This window comes from Hipposideros armiger, unplaced genomic scaffold (genome assembly GCF_001890085.2).
Source record: "Hipposideros armiger isolate ML-2016 unplaced genomic scaffold, ASM189008v1 scaffold_306, whole genome shotgun sequence".
NCBI lineage: Eukaryota > Metazoa > Chordata > Mammalia > Chiroptera > Hipposideridae > Hipposideros > Hipposideros armiger.
The window spans coordinates 1559586-1583574 of NW_017731656.1; the positions used below are offsets into that span (position 1 = coordinate 1559586).

Here is a 23989-nt window from a genome sequence, read left to right on the forward strand (position 1 = left end):
CAGCCCAGCTCCAGGTCGAGCTGTTGTTCAGCATCTTAGCTGTGGAGGGCAGTGTCACTGGCCCTCATATGTGGGATCTGAACCGGGGCCCTCTGGTGTCCCAAGCCAGTTCTTAACCATCGTGCCACTCGGCCGGCCCTGATAGTTTTTTTAATATGTTTTATTTCTCAGTTACAGTTGACATAGAATATTATATTAGTTTCAGGTGTGCAACGTAGTGATTAGACATTTATATAACTTATGAAGTGATCACACCAATAAATCTAGTACCCATCTGACACCATACAGTTACTGCAATATTATTGACTATATTCTTTATGCTATACTTTATATTCCCATGACTATTTTCTAACTACCAATTCGTACTTCTTAAAATCTTCACCATTTTCATCCATTGGCCCAACCTCTCTCCCATCTGGCAAACAGAATATTTCTTTGTATCTATGAGTTCAATTCTGTTTTGTTTGTTCATTTATTTTGTTCTTTACATTCCACATATAAGTGAAATCATATGGCATTTGTCTTTCTCTGAATTAATCCACTCAGCAAAATACCCTCTAGGTCCACCCGTGTTATTGCAAATGGCAAGATTTTATTCTTTTATATGACTGAGTAATATTCCATTGTATACATGTACCATCTTTTCTTTATTGATTTGTTCATTAATGGACACCCGTGTTGCCTCCATATCTTGGCAATTGTAATGTTGCAATGAATATGTGGATGTATATGTCCCTTTGTAGTAGTGTTTTTGGTTTCTTCAGCTAAATACCAAGAAATGGGATTACTGGGTCCTTCTTTATCTCTTGTTACAGGCTTTGTTTTAAAGTCTTTTTTATCTGTTATGAGTATTGCTAGTCCAGCTTTTCTTTCCTTTCTATTTGCATCAAATATCATTTTCCATCTCCTTATGTTCAGTTTGTGTGTGTCTCTTGATATGAAGTGAGTCTCTTGTAGGCAGCATACCAGGTATGTAAAAGTCTTGTTTTCTAGTCCATTCAGCCACCCTATGTTTCTGGTTGGGGCATTTAATCCATTTACATTTAAAGTAATTTGTTGATAGATATGTAGTTATTTCCATTTTATTATTCAGATTTTTTTATTTTTCCCCCTCTCTTCCTCTTAAAGAAGTCCCTTTAACATTCCTGTAATACTAATTTGGTGGCAATGAACTCCTTTAGCTTTTTCTTGTCTGGAAAGCTCTTTATCTGTCCTTTGATTCTAAATGATAGCTTTGCTGGGTAGAGTAATCTTAGTTGTAGGTCCTTGCTTTTCATCACTTTGAGTATTTCCTGCCAATCCCTTCTGGCCTGCAAAGTTTCTGTTCAGAAATGTACAGAACATTTGGTAGCTCCCTTATGGTAGCTCCCTTATAGGTAACTAACTGCTTTTCTCTTATTCTTGTTAAAAGTGTCTCTTTGACTTTAACCTTTGGCATTTTAATTATGATGTGTTTTGGTGTGGGCTATTTTAGATTCATCTTGTTTGGGACTCTCTGTGCTTCCTGGGTTTGTATGTCTTATTTCCTTTGCCAGGTTAGGAGACTTTTCTATTATTATTTTTCTTCAAATAGGTTTTCACTTCCTTGTTCTCTCCTTTTTCTGGTACCCCAATAATGTGAACATTGGTTCACTTGGTGTTATCTCAGAGGCCCCTTAAAACTATCCTTATTTTTTGCATTCATTTTTCTTTTCGCTATTCTAATTGTTTTCTGCTGCCTTAGCTTCAAAATTATTGATTCAAACCTCTGCTTCACCTAATGTACTGATGATTCCCTCAAATAAAGAATTCCCTGTAGTCTTTATTTCAACTATTGCATTCTTCATTTCTGACTGGTTCTTTTTTATGTTTCTATCTCCATTTTTATGTTTTCTATCTCTTTGTTGAAGTTCTCACTGAAATCATTGAACATCCTTATAACCAGTGTTTTGAATTCTGTATCTGGTAGACTTCTTGTCTCCGTTTTATTTATTTCTTTTTCTGAAGCTCTGTTCTATTCTTTCAGTTATGACATGTTTCTTTTACTCTCTATTTTGCTGTCTCCCTGCATTTGTTTTTCTGTATTAGGTAGAGTTTGTATGTCTCCCAGTCTTTGTGGAGTGGCCTTATGTAGTTGTTGTCCTGTGGGGCCCATTGGCACAGTTTCCCTGGTCACCTGAACCATGCACTCCAGGTGTGTCCCGTGTGTGTGTTATGAGTGCCCTTATATTTTAGTTGAGCCTTGGTTGCTGTTGGCAAGTCAATGGGAAGGATTAACCCTTAGGTTCATTGGCTGTGAGGACTGGCCATAACTACAGTGGAGGAGCTTTTGTGTAGGGGCTGACCCTACAGAGCAGAATTTGCTTTAGTAGGGCTCTCATGCCTGCCCAGCCTGCCCTTTGGGTGTGTCATTTATAGAGATGGCCAGATGGTGCTCTGGCATAATTTGAAGATGGCCACTAGGTGTTCTGGCCCTGGAGCCTCCTGGGAGGGAACCTACTGCAGGCCAAGTTCAGCCACCACCTGTGCCCCCACCACCTGTGCCCTGCCTGGGGCCACCTGGCAGAAGACACAGAGTGATCCACAGATGTCTTCCAAGTGTGCTCTGCTTGAAGGTGCCTAGAAGAGGCTAATCTGTGAACCAAGGCCAGCTGCCACTAGTGCCGGGCTTGGGGCTGCGTAGCACAACATAAGGGGCATTCTGAGGTCAGATGCTGTTTGCTTGTGGTTTGCAAATCTTTGAGAGACTTTAGGAAAGTCTGCAGCATGAGTTGTATGGAGAAGCCACTGGAAGTGGCTTGCGTGGGTCTGCAAGTTGGGTGGGGTAGGGTCTCAGGGAATCACAGCACTGGGTGAAGAGTGTTACCCGGGTTGTTGGAGACGCAGATATGAAGGCCACCTGTGTCTGCACACTGGGAAGGGGGAGAACTCAACAAAGGAACAGTGGCTTCTTCCAGCACTTGTCTCTGGGAGAAAGCTGACCCTCCAGCCCTTCCTCTGAAGCCAGACAATTCATTTCCTCTCCATATGTCCCTGGCACCTTTTGAGATTGCTGTTCCAATGCTGGAACTCAGAATGAGTGAGTCCATCCGCAAGGAATTCCATATGTGGACCCTTTAAAGGGAAGACCTGGAACTTCATCCCTCTGTCACACTCAGCACTGGTTTTCCCAGGCTGAAGTTATGGGGACTTTTCTACCCAGCACTGGAACTCTGGGTTGGGGAGCCTCATGTGGGCCTGGCACTCCTGGATCCTCAGGAGGGACTTCCACACCCAAGATTTCCCTTCTGATGTTTAACCACCACACGTGACTATCGGAGCTAGCACATTCCACATCTTTGCCTCTCCTACCAGTCTCAATGTGGCTTCTTTTGTATATCCTTAGTTGTAGGACTTTTGTTCAGCTAGACTTCAGGTGATTCTCAATGACGGTTATTCTGTAACTTAGTTATAATTTTAATGTGGTCATAAGAGGATACAAGCACAACATTTCCTTACTCTGCCATCTTGACCAGAAATTCAATAGCAAAACATAATAATTGGAATAAAAATGGGCAGAGGACCTTAATAGACATTTTCCCAAAGAAGATATCCAAATGGCCAACAGGTTTATGAAAAAGATGCTTAACATCACTAATCACCAGAGAAATGCAAAACAAAATCACATGAGAATGGCAATTAGTAAAAAAATGCAGAGATAAGCTGGTGAAGGGTGCACAAAACACTCTGTACCATCTTTCCAACTCTTTAACAATTCTAAAATTATTTCAAAATAAGAAGTTTAAAATAAAAACAATTGAAATAATAACAATAGTGGGGAGGAGACAGAGGTTTGAGAAAGTATACATATTCTAATATCCTCACTTTAAATGGCAAAAAGTTGACAGATGAAGTCAAGCCTCAGGAGGGAACCAGAAATGGAAGAGTCTAAAAGTAGACTCCCCAGGTTACAGGGTCAGGTCTTATTTCTCTCTAGGCCCTTTATATCCCAGCAGCCCTGCTCGTCTTCTGTCTCCCCAGCTTTCTCTCTCTCTGTGTGCACACGGCCATCCCAGCTCTCCGTGAAGCCTCCTCCCAGCACTCAGGGCTAAGTGAGTAGAGTCTCTGAGTCCTAGTGTAAATTCCAAGTTGAGCAAATCTGGATCTTGTGTCCACTTCTGACTTAATCAGTTACAGCTGGGGCTGAGAAAAGGTGGGTGATAGGTAGGCAAAGGGTCACCAGGTCCCAAATGCTCATAGTGGGGTGAAGCGAAACAATACAAATAATACTAAAGAATAATGTCATTGAACACCTCAGTGTTCATACCTCAATTGCCTCTTGATAAATACACAAAGCTGTTGTGTTTTAATAAAATGCAGATATATCAAGTATTGGCAAGGTTTTTGTACAAGAAAAACTCTTGTGCACTGTTGGTGTGAATGTACAATGGTGCAGCCACTATGGAAAAACAGCATGGAGACTCCTCAAAAAATTAAAATAGTACTAGTGTATCATCTAGCAATCCTACTTTTGGGTATATATCATAAGGAATTAAAATTAGTATATCAAAGAGATATCTGGAATCCCATGTTCATTACAGCATTATTTGCATTAGCCAAGGCATGCAAACAACCTATGTGTCCATTATAGATGAATGATTTTATGTATATACCAGAGGTGCCCAAAACAGGCATACACATGATTTGTATTCATCTTTTGTTATTGGTATATATTGAGTATTACAATTTTAATATAGTTTTCCTTTCTTAAAATGTGTATGCTTTTTTTTGGCGCCGTGTGTGTGTGTGTGTGTGTGTGTGTGTATCTGCTGGAATATATATATATATATATATATATATATATATATATATATATATATAAAATGTTATTTAGCCATAAAAAAGGAAACCTGTCATGTGAAACAACACTGATGAACCTTGAGAGCATCATGATAAGCGGAATAAGTCAGATAAAGACAAATACTATACAATCTCACTTAAATGTGGAATCTAATAAAGTCAAACTCATAGAACGAGACAGTAGGTAGGTCGATTATTGGTTGCTCTAGAGTGGGGACAATGGGGAGATATTGGTCAAAGGGTACACATTTCCAGTTATTAGTTCTGGGGATCTAATGTACAGCATGGTGACTATAATTAATGATACTGTATCATATGAAAGTTGCTAAGAGACATCTTAAATATTCTCATTATAAAAATAAATGATAATTATGTGGAGTGATGCGTGTATTAACTAATCTTATTGTAGTAATCATTTTGCAAGATATATTATCATGTTGTATACCTTAAGCTTACACAATGTTATATGTCAATGATATCTCAAAACAGCTGGGAAAAAGATGAAAAATAAATACAAAGATATAAGGTAGAATGAAGAAGACAGTTATAAATAAAGCAAGGCATGATTTTATTGTCTGAAAATAGTTACAGTTGTTGAGTATACTGTTTTAAAAAAGAAATAGAGACACAGAATAGAAAAGTGGTTTACAGAGGCTAGGGCATGAGGGAAATAGGAAGGTTGGTAAAAGGGTACAAACTTTCAGCTAAAAGATGAATACATTCTAAGAATGTAATTTAACGTGGTGACTATATTTGATAACTGTTTTTTGTCATTGAAATTTGCTCAAAGAGTAGAGCTTAAATGTTATCAAAATTAATTATTAATTTGTGAAGTGATGGATGGGGGAAATCCTATCACAGTGTATATGTATATCAAATCATTACAATGTGCACTTTAAATATCTTATAATTTTATTTGTCAATTATACTTCAATAAAGTTCAAAAAAGGAATGCTAAATATATTTAAGGTTTTAGCATATCCTGTACATTTTAACATTTTAGCATACAACTGTCTGTATGTTGTAATCTAGTGCAGTATAGCTCTTTTGGTGCTGAAAGTCCCTAGTGTGTAACTTTATAACAATATTTCAAAATGTTAAGTGCCCTAATTAAGGAGATGACATTTAAAATGCTTTTTATTTCTTATGAAGATTCAATCAATACCATACTTAAAGGCCAGTTATCCTTGTTTTCTCATGAATTAGATGTATTATTTTTAATGAAAATACATTCTTAAATAGAGCTTTCATTTTAAACTGTAGTGTTTAACTAATTGGCATCTACATATACCTATATGAAAGAGAGATAGAGAGATAGAGAGAGAGAGAGAGAGAGAGAGAGAGAGAGAGAGAGAGAAGAATCCACATAGAAAATATTTACTTCTTAAGAGGTCCTGAATGTTATCATCATGCTGTTGATCAATGGCTTATATTAAACAGTAGAGGGCTACATAAAATTTTCACAACTCTAATGATTTTTATGACAGATGATAGCCATGCCACAAGAACTACAGTTTTAGGTTACTTTAGAAATACAGCTAAGAAAATAATTTTACAATGAAATAGACTCCCCATGAATAATCAATTATAGTTTATTTTATTTTATCTTGAATGTTATTTTATTTAAAGTGAAGTAAACTACATTCGTCACTGAGATTGTTTCTTTGTTTTTAAAACTCTTACTTGGCATCCCCAGTTTTTTGTTTCCTTCTCCTTTATTATTTATTGATTTAAAAATACAGATACACATAAAATATTTCATTTCAGTTTTCACTTCTTACCTCAGATTTCTAAAACTCCAGCAAGGAAAACCATACAATCTGCTTTTTGCCATCATGATTCCTTTTCCATCAATTTTCTTCATTACTAATGCTCTCCAGTGGTCATGGGTGCTTTTAATAATATCCATTGCAAAGTCCTTATCTTTAAATTCTGCATTGAAAGCAAACTGGTTCTCTGGTTTTCCACCAGTCCACAGTAGCTTCTAGGTAGTCAGGTTTCAGCTGTTTGACATCATTAATATCATTGTAATTGGCTGCGTCAGGACCATCCATATTAATGGCAATGGCTTTCCAGTCAGTTTCCCCTTCATCTATCATAGCCAGTATTCCCAGAACTTTCACCCTGATTATCTCACCTCTTGCACATACCTTGCTTTCAATTTCACACACATTAATTGGGTCATTGTCATCACAACAGCCAGTGTGTTTGTGTCCTGGGTCTTCCCAAGTCTGAGGGATGGCACCATACTTCCAGATATATAAAGATATATACTTCCAGCCTTTATAAAGGAACAAATTTGTCACATAACGGAGTTTTCCTTTTCTCACATCTTGTTTAATTGGGTTTAAAGGGTCCTTCGTAGCAAGCTCCATTTTTGCATTAGACCAGCGTGGTACTTCAACTACTATGTGAAACACATCCTTATCTGCATAAATTGGAATATCATGAAATGGAGATATATATTTCCCTTTTTCATTTTTGAGAAAGACTCAGTACTCCAGAGTGAAGGACATAGCATGCTCTTCACTGCTGAAGCTGCTCATCGTACAAGACACAAACAATCGCTCTGCCACTACCACAGAGCCACTAGTCCTCATGCGACATAGACTGACAAGGAGAGTGCATTAATTCTTTTTTCTATTGTATTTTTGTTCTGTATTTCATTTAATTCTGCTCTAAGTTTTATGATTTTCTTCTTTCTGCTGACTTTGGATTTCATTTGTTCTTTTGCGTAGTTCTTTAAGATGTAATGTTTTGTTGTTTGGGAGTTTTCTTGTTTCTTGATAGGCCTGTAATGATATAATTTTCCCTCTTAATACTGCTTTCACTGCATCTCAGTAATTTTGATATGATTTATTTTCATTTGTTTCTATGTATCTTTTGATCTTTCCTTTTATTTCTTATTTGACCCAGTCATTCTTTAATAGCATGTTATTTAATCTCCACTTATTTGTGTTTTTTTCTACTTTCTTTCTGCAGTTGACCTCCAATTTCAAAGCCTTGAGGTTCAGAGAATATGCTTAGTATGATTTCAATCTTCTTAAATTTGCTGAGGGTGGTTTATGTTCCCAGCATGTGGTCTATCCTTGAGAATGTTCCATGTGCACAAAAAAAAGAATATATATACTGGTGTTCTAGGATAAATTGTTCTTCAAATGTTGATTATGTCCATGTGGTCTAATGTGTCATTTGAGGCTGATGTTTCCTTATTGCTTTTCTGTTTGGATGATCTATTCATAACTGTCAATGGCATCTTTAGGTCCCTTACTGTAATTGTGGTTTTGTCAGTTTTTCTCTTTAGCTCTGTTAATAGTTGCTTCGTATATTTTGGTGCTCCCTGATTGGGAGCATATATATTGATCAGTGTTATGTCTTCTTGTTGTATCGTCCCCTTTATCATTAAGAAATGTCCAGCTTTGTCTCTTGGACCCTTTTTTATCCTAAAGTCTGTTTCATCACATATAAGTATGGATACACCCACTTTTCTCTGGACTCTGTTTGCTTTCTGTAGGTTTTCTACTCTTTCTTTTTGAGTCTATATTTGTCCTTGTAGCTGAGATGTGTCTCTTGGAAGCAGCACATGGTTAGGTTTGTTTTTTTATCTAATCTGCTACTATATGCCTTTTTATTGGGGAGTTCAGTTCATTTACATTTAAGGTGATTATTGATATATGAGGGTTTCCTATAGCCAATTTTATGTTTTGTTTTCTGATAGCTCAGTGTCTCCATTTTTTCTTTGCCTTTGTGTTTCTGTTATTTTAGTTTGGTGCCATTGTATGATTTTTTCCTTTGTTTCCTCTTTTTTTATGTTTTTAAATTTTTATAAAACTCAGTTCTGCGTTTTCTTAGTAGTTACCATTAAGTGTATGTAAAAGGCAGTTTCATATATACAGTAGTTCTTTTTCTTCAGCATGCTTTTGATCTCCATTCCCCTTTGCAAATTCCGAACTTAACTCTTCTTTAATGTTTTATTTTTTTGTCACCAATTATCCCTATTAATGCTGTGAGTTGATTTCTGAATTGCAGTAGCAAGTTGTCTTTTTGTCTTTTTTTTGTTTGTTTTTAATCTTCTTTACTCTTTATGTTATATTTAAATGTATAGTGTCTTATTCTGTGTAGGTTTGCCATTTCCTGCTCTTGTCTATCTGTTAGTAAGTAATCTTGCTCACGGTTTTGTATCCTTTTGACTTTTTGTTTCAGGTCAAATAGCTTCCTTCAGTATTTCCTATAATGCAGGCCTTGTGCTGGAAAATTCCTTCAACTTCTGTATGTCTGGAAAGGTCTTTATTCCTCCTGTCTATCTAAAGAATAACATTGCTGGATATATTATTTTTTGGCTGATAATTTCTCTCCTTCAATAGCTTGAATATTTGATTCTACTCCCTTCTGGCCTGTAGAATTTCTGCTGAAATATCTGATGATAATCTAAGGGGCTTTCTTTTGTAGGCTACTGTTTTCTTTTACCTGGCTTCCTTGAGAATTCTTTCTTTGTCATTAATTTTTGACAGATTCAATACAATGTACCATGGAGAAGGGATTGAGGTAATTAGGTGTTCTGTTCGCAAACTCTTTCCTCCATCTGCTCAGCTCTATTTCCTAAGCTGGCTATTTCATTCTTCATCTCTTTTACTGATTCATCAGCTGGAGAATTTCTCTTTGGTTCTTTTTAAAATTTGTCTCTTTGGTAAAATATTCATTTTGTTCATTGATTTATATTTCTGAGTTCATTAAACTGCCTGCCTGAGTTTTCTTGCATCTCATTGAGTTTTTTCAGAACTGCAACAGTGAATTTTCTGTCATTTAAGTCACATATGCTCATGTGTTTTAATTAATTGTCTAGAGATTTTTCATCGTCTTTCTGAGCTGCCTTATTACCTTGGTTATTCAAAGCAATTGATGGATTTCTCTTCTTGGGCATCTGCAAGAGTGGATTCTGCATCAGGTTGATATGAAGAGGTCTTTCCTTTGCTTTCCAGTAAGTTGGGATGAAATGTTTCCTTTTCTCTCTTGTGCTGCATCGTTTTATTTTCTCTTCAGCTGTTCCATCTTCTCATGAGATGGGAGGTTTCCTGGGAAGTGGGCTTTTCCTCTGTGATCAAGTTGCCTGGGTCTCAGGGAACCACCCACTTGGCCGGATGTGGTGGACGATGGGGTTCTGAGCCTCTGAAACCTCAATGCTGCCATAACAGCCTGATGCAGAGCTTGTGTGTCTCAGCAACCTTGGGTGCCCCCCACACCTGGGATCTGCCCAGAAAGGTGGGGGCAGGGTGAGGTGGTTTGGGACATGCGGCTGGTGCATTTGTGACTCCAAGCAATGGCAAATTCCAGCCCACAGTTGTCTCGCCCCTATGGCTCCTTCCCTTGACAGAATTATCCGCACTGTGCGTCTGCAGCTAAGGGACTGTCCTTCTAGTTCTCAGGGCTGTAGATATTCTTCTCTTTAATCTGACACCGCTACAGTTTTTTATGGGGCCTGCTGCACTGGGAAGGTGGGGGGGGGGAGGTGCCCAGTGTCTGTGACTTTGTTTTCTGCTTGGCACTGAGGGCTTAAACTGCAGTTCTCACTCTTCTATATTTGATCTTTGACCCAATCATTGGGTTCAGCCATATTATATGCTAATCCCTCAGCCAGGATTCATGGGGCCACAGAAAATGCACCTGCACTCTCAATCTTTCCCTCTCCCAGGACTGCAATGAACTCCGGGCCTGTGGCTCAAGTCTCTGCTCTTCTCCTTTCCCTCCTCCCCTAATCACCCCAGTTTCACCCACCTTCAGATGTTTTGATGCGTAGAACACACACGTTTGTATGTTGCATAGGAGCTCCTTTGTTGAATTATAGCTGTTCAATTTGTTGTAGCTTTCAGGGGAGATTTCAGGGAGCACCCCTCACACTGCCATGTTTCTGATGTCACCTTCTTAGTGACTTTCTAAACTGTCTAAAGATGTATTGTTTTTCATGTGCAGTCACTGTACTCTCACTTCTGTTAGTTTAGTGGTTATCTAGTGTTTGACAGAATCCTTAAGGTTCTGGAAAAATAAATAGTATTTCCTCAGTCTTTATACATTGGCTCTGTGTTGAGGACCTTTTTCAACACATAACAAGCCTGTTTATAACTGCCTTAGCCTTAGTTCCTGCTTGCTTGGCACCTATAGGTTATCCAGAGGTAAAAGCTTAGTATTTCTCAGGTCCTTTGTGTGCATATATCCAGCCTTGGGCATATGAGTGGCCTTCTAGATTGCCAGATGTATGTGAGAGCTTTTCAAAGCCAGTGTTCTAATGTGTACCTCCTTTTCTAACCTTTTCCTTCCAGGTTTTTTGGTCTGTCTAATGCTTGCCTCATCTTTTGTCCCTTCCTCAGGAAGCTGTGGCTCTTGTATTTGCCTTCAAATGCTACAAACAAATAGCACTGGACAGGCTGCTCTAGCAGTGTGAAATCTCCTATGCATGCAGAACAAAGGCAATCCCCTGAGCCTTCCAAGTTGCCATCCCATAACTATAATTCTCTGCAATCAACATTCATATTGTTCCCTGTGACACTAGCAACCTTCACCAGAAATGCAGGTCACCATCTTCACAGCTGTCACCTAAGTGAGGATTGGAAGATAATTATGAATAGTCTTACTCTTCTGTAAAATTTTATATATATATATATATATATATATATATATATACATATATATATATATACATTAAATCATTACTTTGTAAAGCTTTAAAAAATTACATTGTACCACAATAAAGCTGGAAAAAGGAGGAAAAACCAAAACAAAACAAACCAGGTCCTCCCTGAGTCTAACCACCGTCACTTTGGGTTATCACAAACAAGTATGTGTGGTCCCCAGTTCCACCCCCTCTTTCCAGAAACTGCGTATCGCTGTCAGCAGTTGAGGTCCACTAGAATCAATTGGTGCTGATGTCATCCAGACATGGTTCCTGAGGAATGTTGCATCTAGAATCTCCAACAACACTAAATCACAAGGCTAAAATTAAAATTACAAGGCCTTTCCATTTTTCCTTCTCTTGTTGGATTTTATAACCACTATGAAAAATCTTTCGTGTCCCTCTAATGTTGATTTGTTTGCTTCATGTTTAAGAACTTGCCAGAGATTTTCCAGGCATCTCTGGGCTTCTAAATATTTTTCTTCAAATGAAATAAAGGAGAACTAATCTTACCAATTTCATGGTTTTAGCACTGTTGCAGGGAGCCAATCACATACTAAAATGTGATTACTCATTCTCTTTTTCTTTTCCTCTCTTTGGGGTCCTCATTAGATGGTACTTAGTGCTTAAGTATTTTATTTTCCTTCACATAGTCAGAGTGTCTCATGCGTTCTTCACAAGGGTTGATTACAAGAGACTCAGTTGAACATTCCTACTTATACAATCTGACGCTCTAGGTCTGAACAGTATGTGTGTAGAGTCTCCATGATCTGTGAAGTGGGATTCAAACCAGCCCATTCCCAACTAAGTTCAGACTATTTTCTTTATTGAAAAACATCCTTAGTTCAATGGTAAGTTCTAAATTATTATATTCTTGTCTGAGGTTTTACTTAGCCTCATTTATTATCCTAACTGAGGTACATGAGAATAATACCCCTGAATATATAGTCATGCATTCCCCACTTCTTTTTTTCTGGAAGACAGGACCAAGGCCTGTCAGGCATATTTTTCAACCCTTACTTGTCTTGGCCATATAAATAATAATTTCTGAATGAAAGATGAGTGGCCTTTGGATGATATATTGTCAATTTATTCTCATTTCTACTTTTACTGTTTTAGAAAATAGAATAATTGATACAAAATAGCATTCAATTAGATTGCGGGAATAATAACTAATTAAAATATAATAATGTAAACTATATTAAATATAGATAAAAAGTCTAATACATACAATGTTTTTAAAAAATTTTTTGTACATAGGCTATAATGTGAAACTAAAATTGGTGGTCACGCATTCAAATATGGATTTTTAAAAATTTTCTTATTTTAGATACATAAGACATAATAATTCATCTCATGAAACTATGGTTGCAGGAATACCCTTTGTATAATGCTTCTATTTTGAGTAGCATTCAATAAATATTTTGTAAATGTATAAATGAGTTCCTGTACTTTTCAGAAAAATCATTCAGTTAGCAAGACACCAAATAGCCTTCAATGAAGAATGACCTAAATGTGTCTCAAAGGTGTTTAGAAATTAAACTATATAAGAGTCCAAGGGGTTGTTTACCTCCAAATATAGTATAGATACAATGTATAATATGGATATAACCAGTTCTTTCACTGCTATGAGCTAAAATGTGGCTATGGGGAGACAGACCAGAACTTATTGGGACTTTTAAAGTTTTGGTTCTATCTGTAGGTTTCTGTAACTATCACTTCCAATCTGTACGTCAGAAAATTAGAACCACAAACTGTCTCTTGGGCAACCCTCCAAATTCTGGGATGCCTGGAAGAATCTGAAATATGCCTGCTGTTACAATTATCCAGATCCTGACAAAATTTAATATACGATTAGTCATTATTAGTTTAAATTTAATCTCTAAAATTAAGACAAGTAGGATTAGATACTCTAGATACTAGAGTCGAGAAAGGTGATTTTGTTTAGAAGTTAAGACTGGCTCCCTAGAGAAAGGTAGCCTTGATTCAAATTCTGATCTTGTTGCTTAGCAGTTTTAGGACCAGCGGTTTACTTAACCACTCTGCACAGCTTGTTTTCTTATCAATGAAATTAGTATAAGAATAGAGTTGTTAAGAGGACTAAATCAGTTACTGTACATAGGCTACTTTGAGAAGTACCTCTTATATAACAAGTGGTCATTCCATGTTAATTATGATCATTATTGATAATTGACACTCAAGCTAGAATTCATTCCAAAAATATAAAGATTGCCTTAATGTAAGAAATTAAAATCCTCATACCTACTCCTCACTTTTCTGAAAATAGGAAGAATAATAAAATCAAGATTTCTCTAAGTCTTTATTTCTAGGTGGCACATGTGTTAACACAGACCTTTCTGGTATAAAGTTTCTTCAAAAGTGCCGTGACAATTTCAGGCTTAATTTTTTTTTGTTTTAAAGATTTTAATGGGGAGTTGAGTAAGGGGAATAATGTTGGGGAATTGGGGAAGGGAACAGACAAGTTGTTGTCCTTCAGTCTTAGTTGTGGAGGGCACAGCTAGCTTATCTCCAAGTCCAGTCTCCATCTGACCTCTTCTTGTAGGCAGCTCGTGGCCCCTCAGTCAAGATGCCGTGTTCAATCTTAGTTGTGGGTGGGCATAGCCCACCATGCCATGCAAGAGTGGAACCAGAAACCTTGTTGCTAAGAGCAAATGCTCTAACCACTGAGCAATCTGGCTGCCTAACAGCAGCTCAGGGCAGCTCAGCTCAAGGTGCTGGGCTTAACATTTACCTGACTGTATTCATCTCAAGTTTTTTCTCTTGGTTTTCAAAAAGTTAGTTTAACTGAACTTCAGTGAAAAAAATCAATTATGGTAAGTTTTAGGTATACAGAATACATGTGGAGAAGGGGATATGATAGTGGTTACTTAAAGGCAACAGTATTACCTTTTGGTTCGTATTTGTTTTAGTGTACATAGAAACATAGGGCAACGCTAGGCTATGAACATTGTTTCTTGAGAGTCCAATTGTATGATCTATAGAAAGTAGTGGGCTATTCACATGTTATGGTGCATGATACATCAGCAGTGCCTTGTACATAGTAGGTTCTCAATAAGCATTTGCTGAATTGAATGAATCAGCATTTTACATATTTTTCATGAGTATTGAGAAAGTGTCATCTTCCTTTCATTTGATATTTGGTGTAGAGAAATCATTCTGTAGACAAGAACACTAATTTTATAATGATTTTCCTGTGTAGAAAAATCTGCTCATTCAAATTTGATTTATTTTCACTAATTAGTATTAGGTAATAGGATGTTATAGTAATGGGATTCTGATGCCTACACTAGTTTGAAAATAAATAAAATTGTTTTAAATGCATATGGCCTAGTAGAAATATTAATTCAATATCTATTCAAGAATTATTTGTAATGAGTGTCACAAAATCCAAATTATACTTCTGTGTGTATACTAGGGTTTTTTGGTTTGTAAATGAATGTATCTAATATACTTTGACACTGTGTCTTTGCTTTAATTGGTAAGTATTTCTCTTTGTTCTTGATTAATTGATTTGGTAAATTCATTTCAGCATTATCAGTCTACCATCTGAAATGTTATAAATTCTGAATTAGGGAAGTCCAAATTAATGAAGTTTGACAGGATGATTAGTTATGGCAGGGTAATAGTTAATGTGAATATAGAATATACTAATACTTTGGCATTTTATTTAGTAAAACAAATCATGATAGGTCAATGAATAAGCATGAATAGGTTAATTAAGTAAAGCAATCCAATAATTTAATGGAAACAATGTAATAGTTTTATCTACTTCCTTAAATGTCAGCTCATTAGATTTTTGCAAATTAATTACAAAAGGGATAATGTACCCATCTGGGAAAAAGAAGTGAATAAAATCACTAAATATATTAGAAAAAAATAGATGTTATTTTTAGAATTATTAAAACTCAGCTTTGTTTTAAACCTATTCAAATGAGGGAAGACATTATTAGTAAAATGTTAAAAAATATATGACCCTGATTCTGATACTTTAATTTTGATATTTTTTTCTATCCAAAGACTAGTAAATGTAGATCCTTCTGTACTTCCATGTTGATTAGTAGTAGGTCATGAAATATTTTATGCCTGGTACAAATGGAAAACTAAAACTTCCAAAAAATTACATGTACTGTAGAAAATTTTATAACCTGTGTGAAGACAAAAAAAAAATCTTATAATTTAAACATAGGAAACAAGACTCACACATATTTTGTCATTGTATTTTTAGATGACTTCATTTGTTCTATAGATTATTGAAATTAATATAATATAAATATGATATGATAAAATATAGTACATATAATATGTTATGATGTATAATGATTTTATTGTGACATTCTTCCATCATTTCCTCCTGAGTACATGGTCAGACTTTTGACTCTGTGCTTGCTTTTAATAAATCTCTGCCCATTTCATCCTTATCTATCTGCTTGTATTGCTGGCTTTTTGCTTTCTGAGACTTTCATATCATTTGTTCTCTTAATGTCCCTGTTGACTGGCTGGACCCTGACACATCACCTTACCTAGATATCTACGTGCTAAATTCAGAAGGACTATGAAAGGGGAAAAAAAGAACATTTCCCAGAAACATACAACTCAGCCTAAAAATATATATATTTTGCATTTTTAGATTCAAATTTAGTTCAACTTTGAGAACTGCAGTAATCTATTATGTTATCTCCCAAAAAAACTTATGTGCCATGTATGATTACATTTATCTTTTAATTCTATTCATAAGACAACATTCTGAAAAATGCCACTTGTGTTCCTTTTCTACCATCACAGACCCTGCATATTTTAGACATCTGGAATACACATATTGATACAATCATGTTCACTTTGTCCTATAAATGGTTTACAAATATAAAAATATATATATAAGTAGCAAACAAAACAGTGATGTGATTTTTCACAAAGTGCCAAATATGGGCTTAGAGGATTGTACCGCCCGTGTTACTTTGAATAGAACATTCTTAGGTCACCGAAAGGGTGTGATTACTTCAGTACAGCAATTATTCTTCTGTCACTATCTCATCAGCTCTAGTTTGGGTTTGGCGATGGCATCACTCTTTGAAAAAAACAACCAAGAACATTGTGCATGACCTAAGTATTCAAATAAAACATATATGCAAATTGAAATAAAGTCATCTAACCCTGTTAGATTAGAGGAAACTCATTCTGCTTTTGTTCCTTCTTTTTTTGTTATTATTTTTGTATTAGTTTCAGGTATACAAAACAACATAATGATTAAACATTTATATACCTCACAAAGTGATAACCCCAATAAGTCTATTACCCATCTGACACTGTACATATTTATTACAATATTATTGACTATATTCCCTATGCTGTACTATATAGCCCCTTGACTATTTTTTGTAAATTACAGTTGACATTCAATATAATTTTATATTAGTTTCAGGTGTACCGTATAGTGGTTAGACATTTATATAATTTTTGAAGTGATCCCCCTGATAAATCTAGTACCCATCTTGTACTATGCATAATTTAGTTCCTGTTTTTCAAGTACACTACAAATCAGATTTGGTATAGGAGTCTAAAAAATATAAATCAAAATCAATACACTTCATAATCAATCCCGAAATTGCACTTCAAAGAGAAACACCATTCCCTCTTTTCTTGTGTCTCCTCTCAAATCTGATAGTGAAGAACAGTTTTTTTCTTTAAACATATCTGTAGATAAGATTTTTTAATAAAACACTAAATGACATAGCTTCAATAGCCCTCTCCCTGAAACAAGTTCTAAAAGTAAATGATCCACAATGCTAAAACTAGTACATCAGCCCCGAGAAACTAATGAGCTTATCAAATGAGTTCTAAGCCAAGCAATCTCCAAATCCTTTATCTTCTACCTTAAAATATCTTGAGCTAAAAATGTGATTTCCAGATCATTAATTTTTAATCCTCATATTTTATCAGTATAATAAATGATTTAGGAAGCTTTGAGAAGTTAATATAATTTCTTAAATTATAGTTTAGAAATTATAGAACTACTGTCTCAAATTTAGCTTTAGTAAGATTTTCTTTAGAATAAATATATACTTTATCTGTACCAGCCTAAATTAGAACACAATACAAAGATTCAAACATAACTTAAATGTGCAATGTAATGTAAGAACTTAAATGATATTGTGGATAACTAGAAAGAAGTTATCCTTAGGATCAGACAGATCTTGGTTTGAAACGCAACTCTTCATTTATTGGCTATGCGATATTGGGCAATTTTTAATTATTTCTGAGCCTGAGTTTCCATATCTGAAAAATAGGGATAAAATTTAACTTGCACACTGTGAATATTAAATGGGTGAATATTTAAGAAAATGTTTATATACTGCTTGTCTCATAACTGACAGTAGTCTATTATTAATATTATTATATTGGTAATGCATAAGGATGTGTAAATCTTCCTTTTCTGGTAATTGTAGGCAAAAATAAAAGACTTTTATCTTTGCATGGGGACTGTACCACAGTTAAAATTATAAGGTATATAGTTCTTTATAAAGTGAATTTAGATATATTGCTGTTCAAGTTGTGTCTTCTAATATGTAGCAACTCTGAAGAGATAGATACAGGCTCATAAGTACCCCCATAAGGCAAGTGTCAGTTCTGTCAGCCCCGACTCCTGCCTCAAAAAGAAGTTTTTGTTTTGTTATTTTTACAAAAACTCTTTTAGATGTAAAAGAGCAAAAGTTCTTTACACAAATAAATCTTTTTACTTGGTTAGTATGCAAATATTTATTTTACTTTGCTTAAAGAATGCATATTTGGAAGATATTTGAACATTACCCATAGTAAACATATTAACATAACACCCAAACTCTCCCTATTACTAATTTAATTATAGTTCATTTAGGCATGTAAAATGTACAGAAAATCATTAACTCTATGTTAGAATGCAGAGAGAGGTCACAAGTATACCATGAAAAGGAATTATTTAAAATCTAAGATTTTCTATAATGTTTATCATTAAAATTCACTATCAGTAGTTTTCCTTACTTTGTCCTGTGGATTATTTCTTTTTCATTAAATTTTATTTCAAAACCAAGAAAGACGATAGTAAAATCAAATAGTATTTAAAGTACAAGATACTCTAGGCAGTAGTACTTCATTTTCTAGCATTCTCCTTGGAAGATTAAAAAATATATATTCTTTTGTCTTTATTTGATGATATATGAAGCCTTAGTTTTATGTTCCACTGTTGTTCTATATGCCTGAAACTAATTTATTTATTTATTTATTTATTTATTTATTTATTTATTTATTATTTAGCTGAGCCATCCTGCCACCTGTTGGCAGCTCAGTGGCAGCTCAGTTCGGGCCGGGCATTGAATCACTGTTGCTCAGAGCGCGCACTCTTGAGCAAGCTCTTAACCAACTGAGCCACCCAGCCAGTTCCCCTGCCTGAAACTAATTTAAAAAAGAAAAATAGACACATTTTTTAAAAATTCAAAAAACATTATATTCTCTATCTAATTTTTATTTGGGGCATAAATAAGAATATTTTTAATCTTTAGATATACATCTAGACCTAGGACTTGATCTTGATATTGACTTAAAATACTTGGTAGCATGCTTTCACTAAGATGAGCAGAACTCTGATGTATGTATCTGCACACACATCAACATTAACTCCAGATAGTTTTTGTAATACAACATTAAGGTTATAACAAGAAAGCTGAGGAAAAGGGGGGGTGTTAATGAGTCTTTTTTATATATAACAAATAGCCTTTTGTGGTAATACCAAAAAGGAAAAAAAAATGCACACATTCCTGACAGACCTACAAACACTGAAAACTAGGATCAATCTTCACATTTGAAACACTTCAATATGTTCCGTTTTAATCTCTAACAGCTTTTCTGCTTATGTTAAATCAAATACATCATAGATACCACAAATTCAATATATTATGGAAAATGTGCCTTTATCACAATTACCTACCCGAAAGGAATCCTGTACCAGCATGTACCAATACTTAGTGAGTGACTTGCAAATGATTATACCAGATTTCATAACATATTAGCCAGCACTTTATAATTGTTTATTTATTATTAGTAGCTTATAATTGTTATTTTAAATGGAAATATACTTATACATAATATGAAAGTAAATCTTGGGTAGAAATACAAATGTAATTTCTTTAAGAAACATCAAGATATTATCTAGGATGGGTAATTCATAATAACATATGTTTCTATGTTTTAAAAAATACACCTTATTAAAAGAATTCTGTCTTTAATGCAGAAAGTTGACCTCTATATTTAATAAAAATCACTCACAAATTCCATGAATCTTATAAAGCAAATGAAAAACAGAAACATTGCAACATAACACTATTAACATTAAACAATAAATATCAACATGAAAACAATAAATAAACACTTTAATACCATATTAAAAACTGGTTGGAAGACTGTCAACCTTCATTTACCCACTGCTCCCATTGGAAACCTCAAAGCTTTAACAATTGCTGTGTAAGCCTTCCATCACCCTCAAACCAACTTAACACATCAACCTTCACATCTAAGAGGTTGTCCATTTATGTATACATTATGTGAATGTCTTATCATTTTGAACTTATTAACCTCTTTTCAGACACTTTTTGCCCAGCATGGTGTAACAACACACACACACACACACTCCAAACACACTCCAAACAAAAAACATCAGGATCAATTTCTCTTGATCCTACTGCTACTTAAATAGCAATTGCATATTATTGTTTTTTTCTAGGTCTTGTTGTATTTCATTAAATCTCACATGTGATTGTTACTTGTTGCTTTCACTTTTGTTTCAAACATAATATGTATACCACCGTGAAGTTAGTCAAATGCTTGGTACCTTTCTGCTGCCAGGCATCTAGCTCAGAAGTGCCAATATTTTACTGAGGTAAGACCCTCAAAAGAAGCCTCACTGCAGCCAAATCCTAATTACTAATTATTTTCACTCTCCTTGTTTCTATGTCAAGTTACTCTCAGCTGCAATATAGAAGTACCCTTCAAACTAACTCATTCTGAGGAACTCCTTCCTGTTGACTCAGTTCCTGACCCCAGATTTCCCTTTTTCAGCTTTCATTGCTCACACCAGGTATGGAAAATGACACGTGCTTTTCCTGGTGTTTAACGTCTGTTCATAGTCTACTTTTAAATTTGCTACTTCTACATTCCTTCTAACATCTAATATGAATCAAGACGGAGAAGTAATAGCAATTGCAACACTTACAAGCTTTTGTAAACCTTGTTGTCCACTCCTCAAATGCCTTTCTCACTCTTTTCTGCTTATCCAGGCCTTTTCTATCCTTCAAGGCTAAGCTCACCTATATTCTTTCTGTGTTCTTCGAAAACTGTAGTGTATTTGTTCTGTTGCTTTCACTGATCATGCCAGCCCTAAATGTGATGATGATGGTGATGATGATGACGACAGTGGTGGTTGCTGGTTATGGTGCTGGTGCTGCTGGTGCCTATGATAAATAGTATTTAATGGTGATTTCCTGTTACATTTGAAAACACCTTTTTGGAATTGGCATTCTTTTACAGACTAAAGGAGTTGCGCATTAGGGAAGTTGACTAAATTTCTTAAAGTCACTTAATTAAATGTTGGGACTGAAATTAAACTTTTATTTGAGTAAAAAGACTAAGTTCTTAGTAATTACACCACACTGCCTCCCGTCAAATTTTATTAATTTTTACAATTATGCAATATTTAATAATAGTCTTGACATCTCGCGATTTTGTCATTTATTGTTATTGAATACATACAGATACTTTTAGCAAGTGTTTATAAGGTACTGGAAAAAAACCACCTGACCTTATCGTATTTCATTTTATATTTAGCTTACATTAGTTTGATAGGACTGCAATAATAAAATGCCACAGGCTTGGTAACTTCAACGACATAAATTTATTTTCTCACAATCCTGGAAGGTAGAAATCCAAGATAAAATAAATTTTAGAGTCCTAAATGAAAGTGATTCCAATTGTGATGCCATTACCATTTATTATAATTAAATAGCAAGATTTTAAAGGATATTATTCTAATATTAATAACAGATATACCTTTATATGCTTTGGATTAAATGGAAACAGTCTAGGCTCTTGTTTTATATAATCCATATATATTTCCTTTCAAATAACAATTTTAGTCATTTAAAACAGCATAACATCTTGAAATATTATCACATGTGATATATTGCAATACTCATTTAACACAAAGGGGTGCATCATTTTTTCAGAGAAAATTCTCTACCTACTGTAGGTTTAGAATATTGGCTTAATTAATGCCACTCAGAATCATAATATGATCTGCACGACTGCAAGTTTCTCAATATTTACCAGAGTTCTCATAGCAAGAGGAAACTTTGTGACTAGTTTTTGAGATTTAATTCATCTACCTCCAAGACTCGAAATATAGTAAAGTTCAAACTGCAGTAGTATTAAAATAGGTGCATAAATTAATACATTCATCAGACATTTACTGAATGCCATCTATTTGCCAGGAAAAGCACATGGATCAAACTTTAACACCTCTCTAAAAGAGAGTCAAGTATAAAAATTTTTTTTCCCCCCCAGCATACGCCCTCTCCAGCGAAGCTTGGCAATCCGGTTCAATAAGGAGGTGTTTTTCACCAGACCAGATATAAAGAACAGACTCATCACCGATCGTATATGGGATCCGACCTGGGGGATCTCTGGTGTCTCAAACCAGATGCTAACCAACGCGACACTCGTCAGGCACAAGTATAAATTTTTTTTTAATTGGGGAATTGGGGGAGGAAAATAATGTTGAGTAATTGGGGAGGGGGACCAGCCAAGTTGTTGTTCTTCAATCTTCATTGTGGAGGGCGCCAGTCAGCATCTGGCTTCCCGTCAGCAGCTCGTGGCATCTAAACTCAAGGTGCTGTCTTCAATCTTAGTTGCAGGTGGGTGTAGCCACCATCCCATGCGGGAGTCAAACTAGCAGCCTTGTTGTTAGAGTGCATGCTCTATCCACTGAGCTATCCGGGTCAGTGCAAGATGCTGAGTTCAGTCTTAGTTGAGGGCAGGCATAGCCCACCATGAAACAGGCAGTTTTGTTGTTAGGAGCACATGCTCTCACCAGCTGAGCCATTCTGCCACCTGCGGGCAGCTCAGCAGCAGCTCAGCTCAGGCACAGCATCACTGACCCATGTAGGAATCGACCCAGTGGTCCTGTTGCTCAGAGCTCACACTCTTAAGCCAACTCTTTACCAACTGAGCCACTTGGCCGGCCCTAAAAATTTTATTTAAACACTAAAGTCATCCTCTGGATTACAGAAAGAAATGTTTCATTTCGTCAAGCAACAAACAGAAATTAATTTTTCTGTGCAGCTCTATATTCCCTCAGTAAGAAAATAATATTTTCAGGCTGGCTGAGTGGCATGATGACTAAAAGTTGGCTTGGGACACAAGCTCTGAGCAGCAGGGCCCCGGTTCAGATCCCACATGAGGGCCAGTGACACTGCCCTCCACAGCTAAGATGGTGAACAACAGCTTGACCTGGGCTGGGCTGCTGTGAGTCACCAGCGATGGCATAGGTTGCAGTGGGCTGCCGTGAACTACCGTGAGTGGACGACAGCCAGCGTGAGCTGCCATGAGCCACCGTGAGTGGCCATCCAATGGCTGGCGAGCAACTACCTCACCCGGGAAGAGCGCAATGATAATCCCAACATGGGCCAGTGAAGCGACATCCTCCACAACTAGACTGAAGAACAAAAGGACAGCAGCTTGTCTGTTCCCCTTTCCTGATTACCCATATAATGAGTTTTGAGAACCTAGGAAGTGCCATTAGAGAAAGCCTGAGTTTTCATTTAATGTCCCATAGCTGACTTGAAAAATGGAGCAATAGAAAACCAGAAAAAATATTATGAAGCTACTTGAGAACAGAAATGCCTAAATACTAAATTATGCACTCTATATTATCACCATGTGGTTCTGGGCCTTTATAAGATTTTAACTACGGTAAAGGGCACACTCTCTAATATAACTGTATTCAGATTTTTCACTTCATACATGGAGGTTTTTCTGAAGTTCCCCAAGAATATTTTTACAGAGTATGTATATTTTAATTTATATTGCTCAATAGCCTTCCAAAGAGGCTGTTAAAATGAACAATCTCATCAATATAAAGCCTTCTATTCTCTTCCAAAGCATAATTGTTACAAAATAGTTTTGCAGCAAAAGCAATCACAAAGGTTTATTTTTCTGATATCTGTTTTACTGCTACTCAGAAAAACACAGGGATCTCAAACATTCTCTTCAAAATTAAATCAATTCAGACAACAGTAGCTTCTGTGATGTCAACATGAAGGTGGATTAAGAAGCTCCAGGCCCTTGTTCCCCCATGGAAATATCAAGTAAACAACTACAGACTTCGTGGGAACTCTGGAAACAAGTTACAGATATACAACAACCAAGTAAATGCCCAACCAAGAAAAAGTTATATTCGAATCAATA

General features: G+C 35.8%; 1 protein-coding gene and 1 pseudogene across 4 annotated transcripts in view; one reads left to right on the plus strand and one right to left on the minus strand.

The window, feature by feature from the left end:
* KLHL4 (kelch like family member 4) overlaps positions 1-23989 on the plus strand; it is a 119401-nt gene that overhangs the window by 39479 nt on the left and 55933 nt on the right. For 2 of the 4 annotated variants that reach the window (XM_019659899.1, XM_019659901.1), the window contains exon 2: positions 22088-22255. The exons of 1 other annotated variant lie outside the window; for it this stretch is intronic. In XM_019659899.1, coding sequence (XP_019515444.1) covers positions 22088-22255 — 168 coding nt within the window. Of the gene's footprint in view, positions 1-13452; positions 13458-22087; positions 22256-23989 lie in introns of those variants that run through there. One more of the 4 variants, XM_019659902.1, reaches the window with a different exon arrangement.
* LOC109391929 (inorganic pyrophosphatase pseudogene) lies at positions 6596-7370 on the minus strand (annotated as a pseudogene).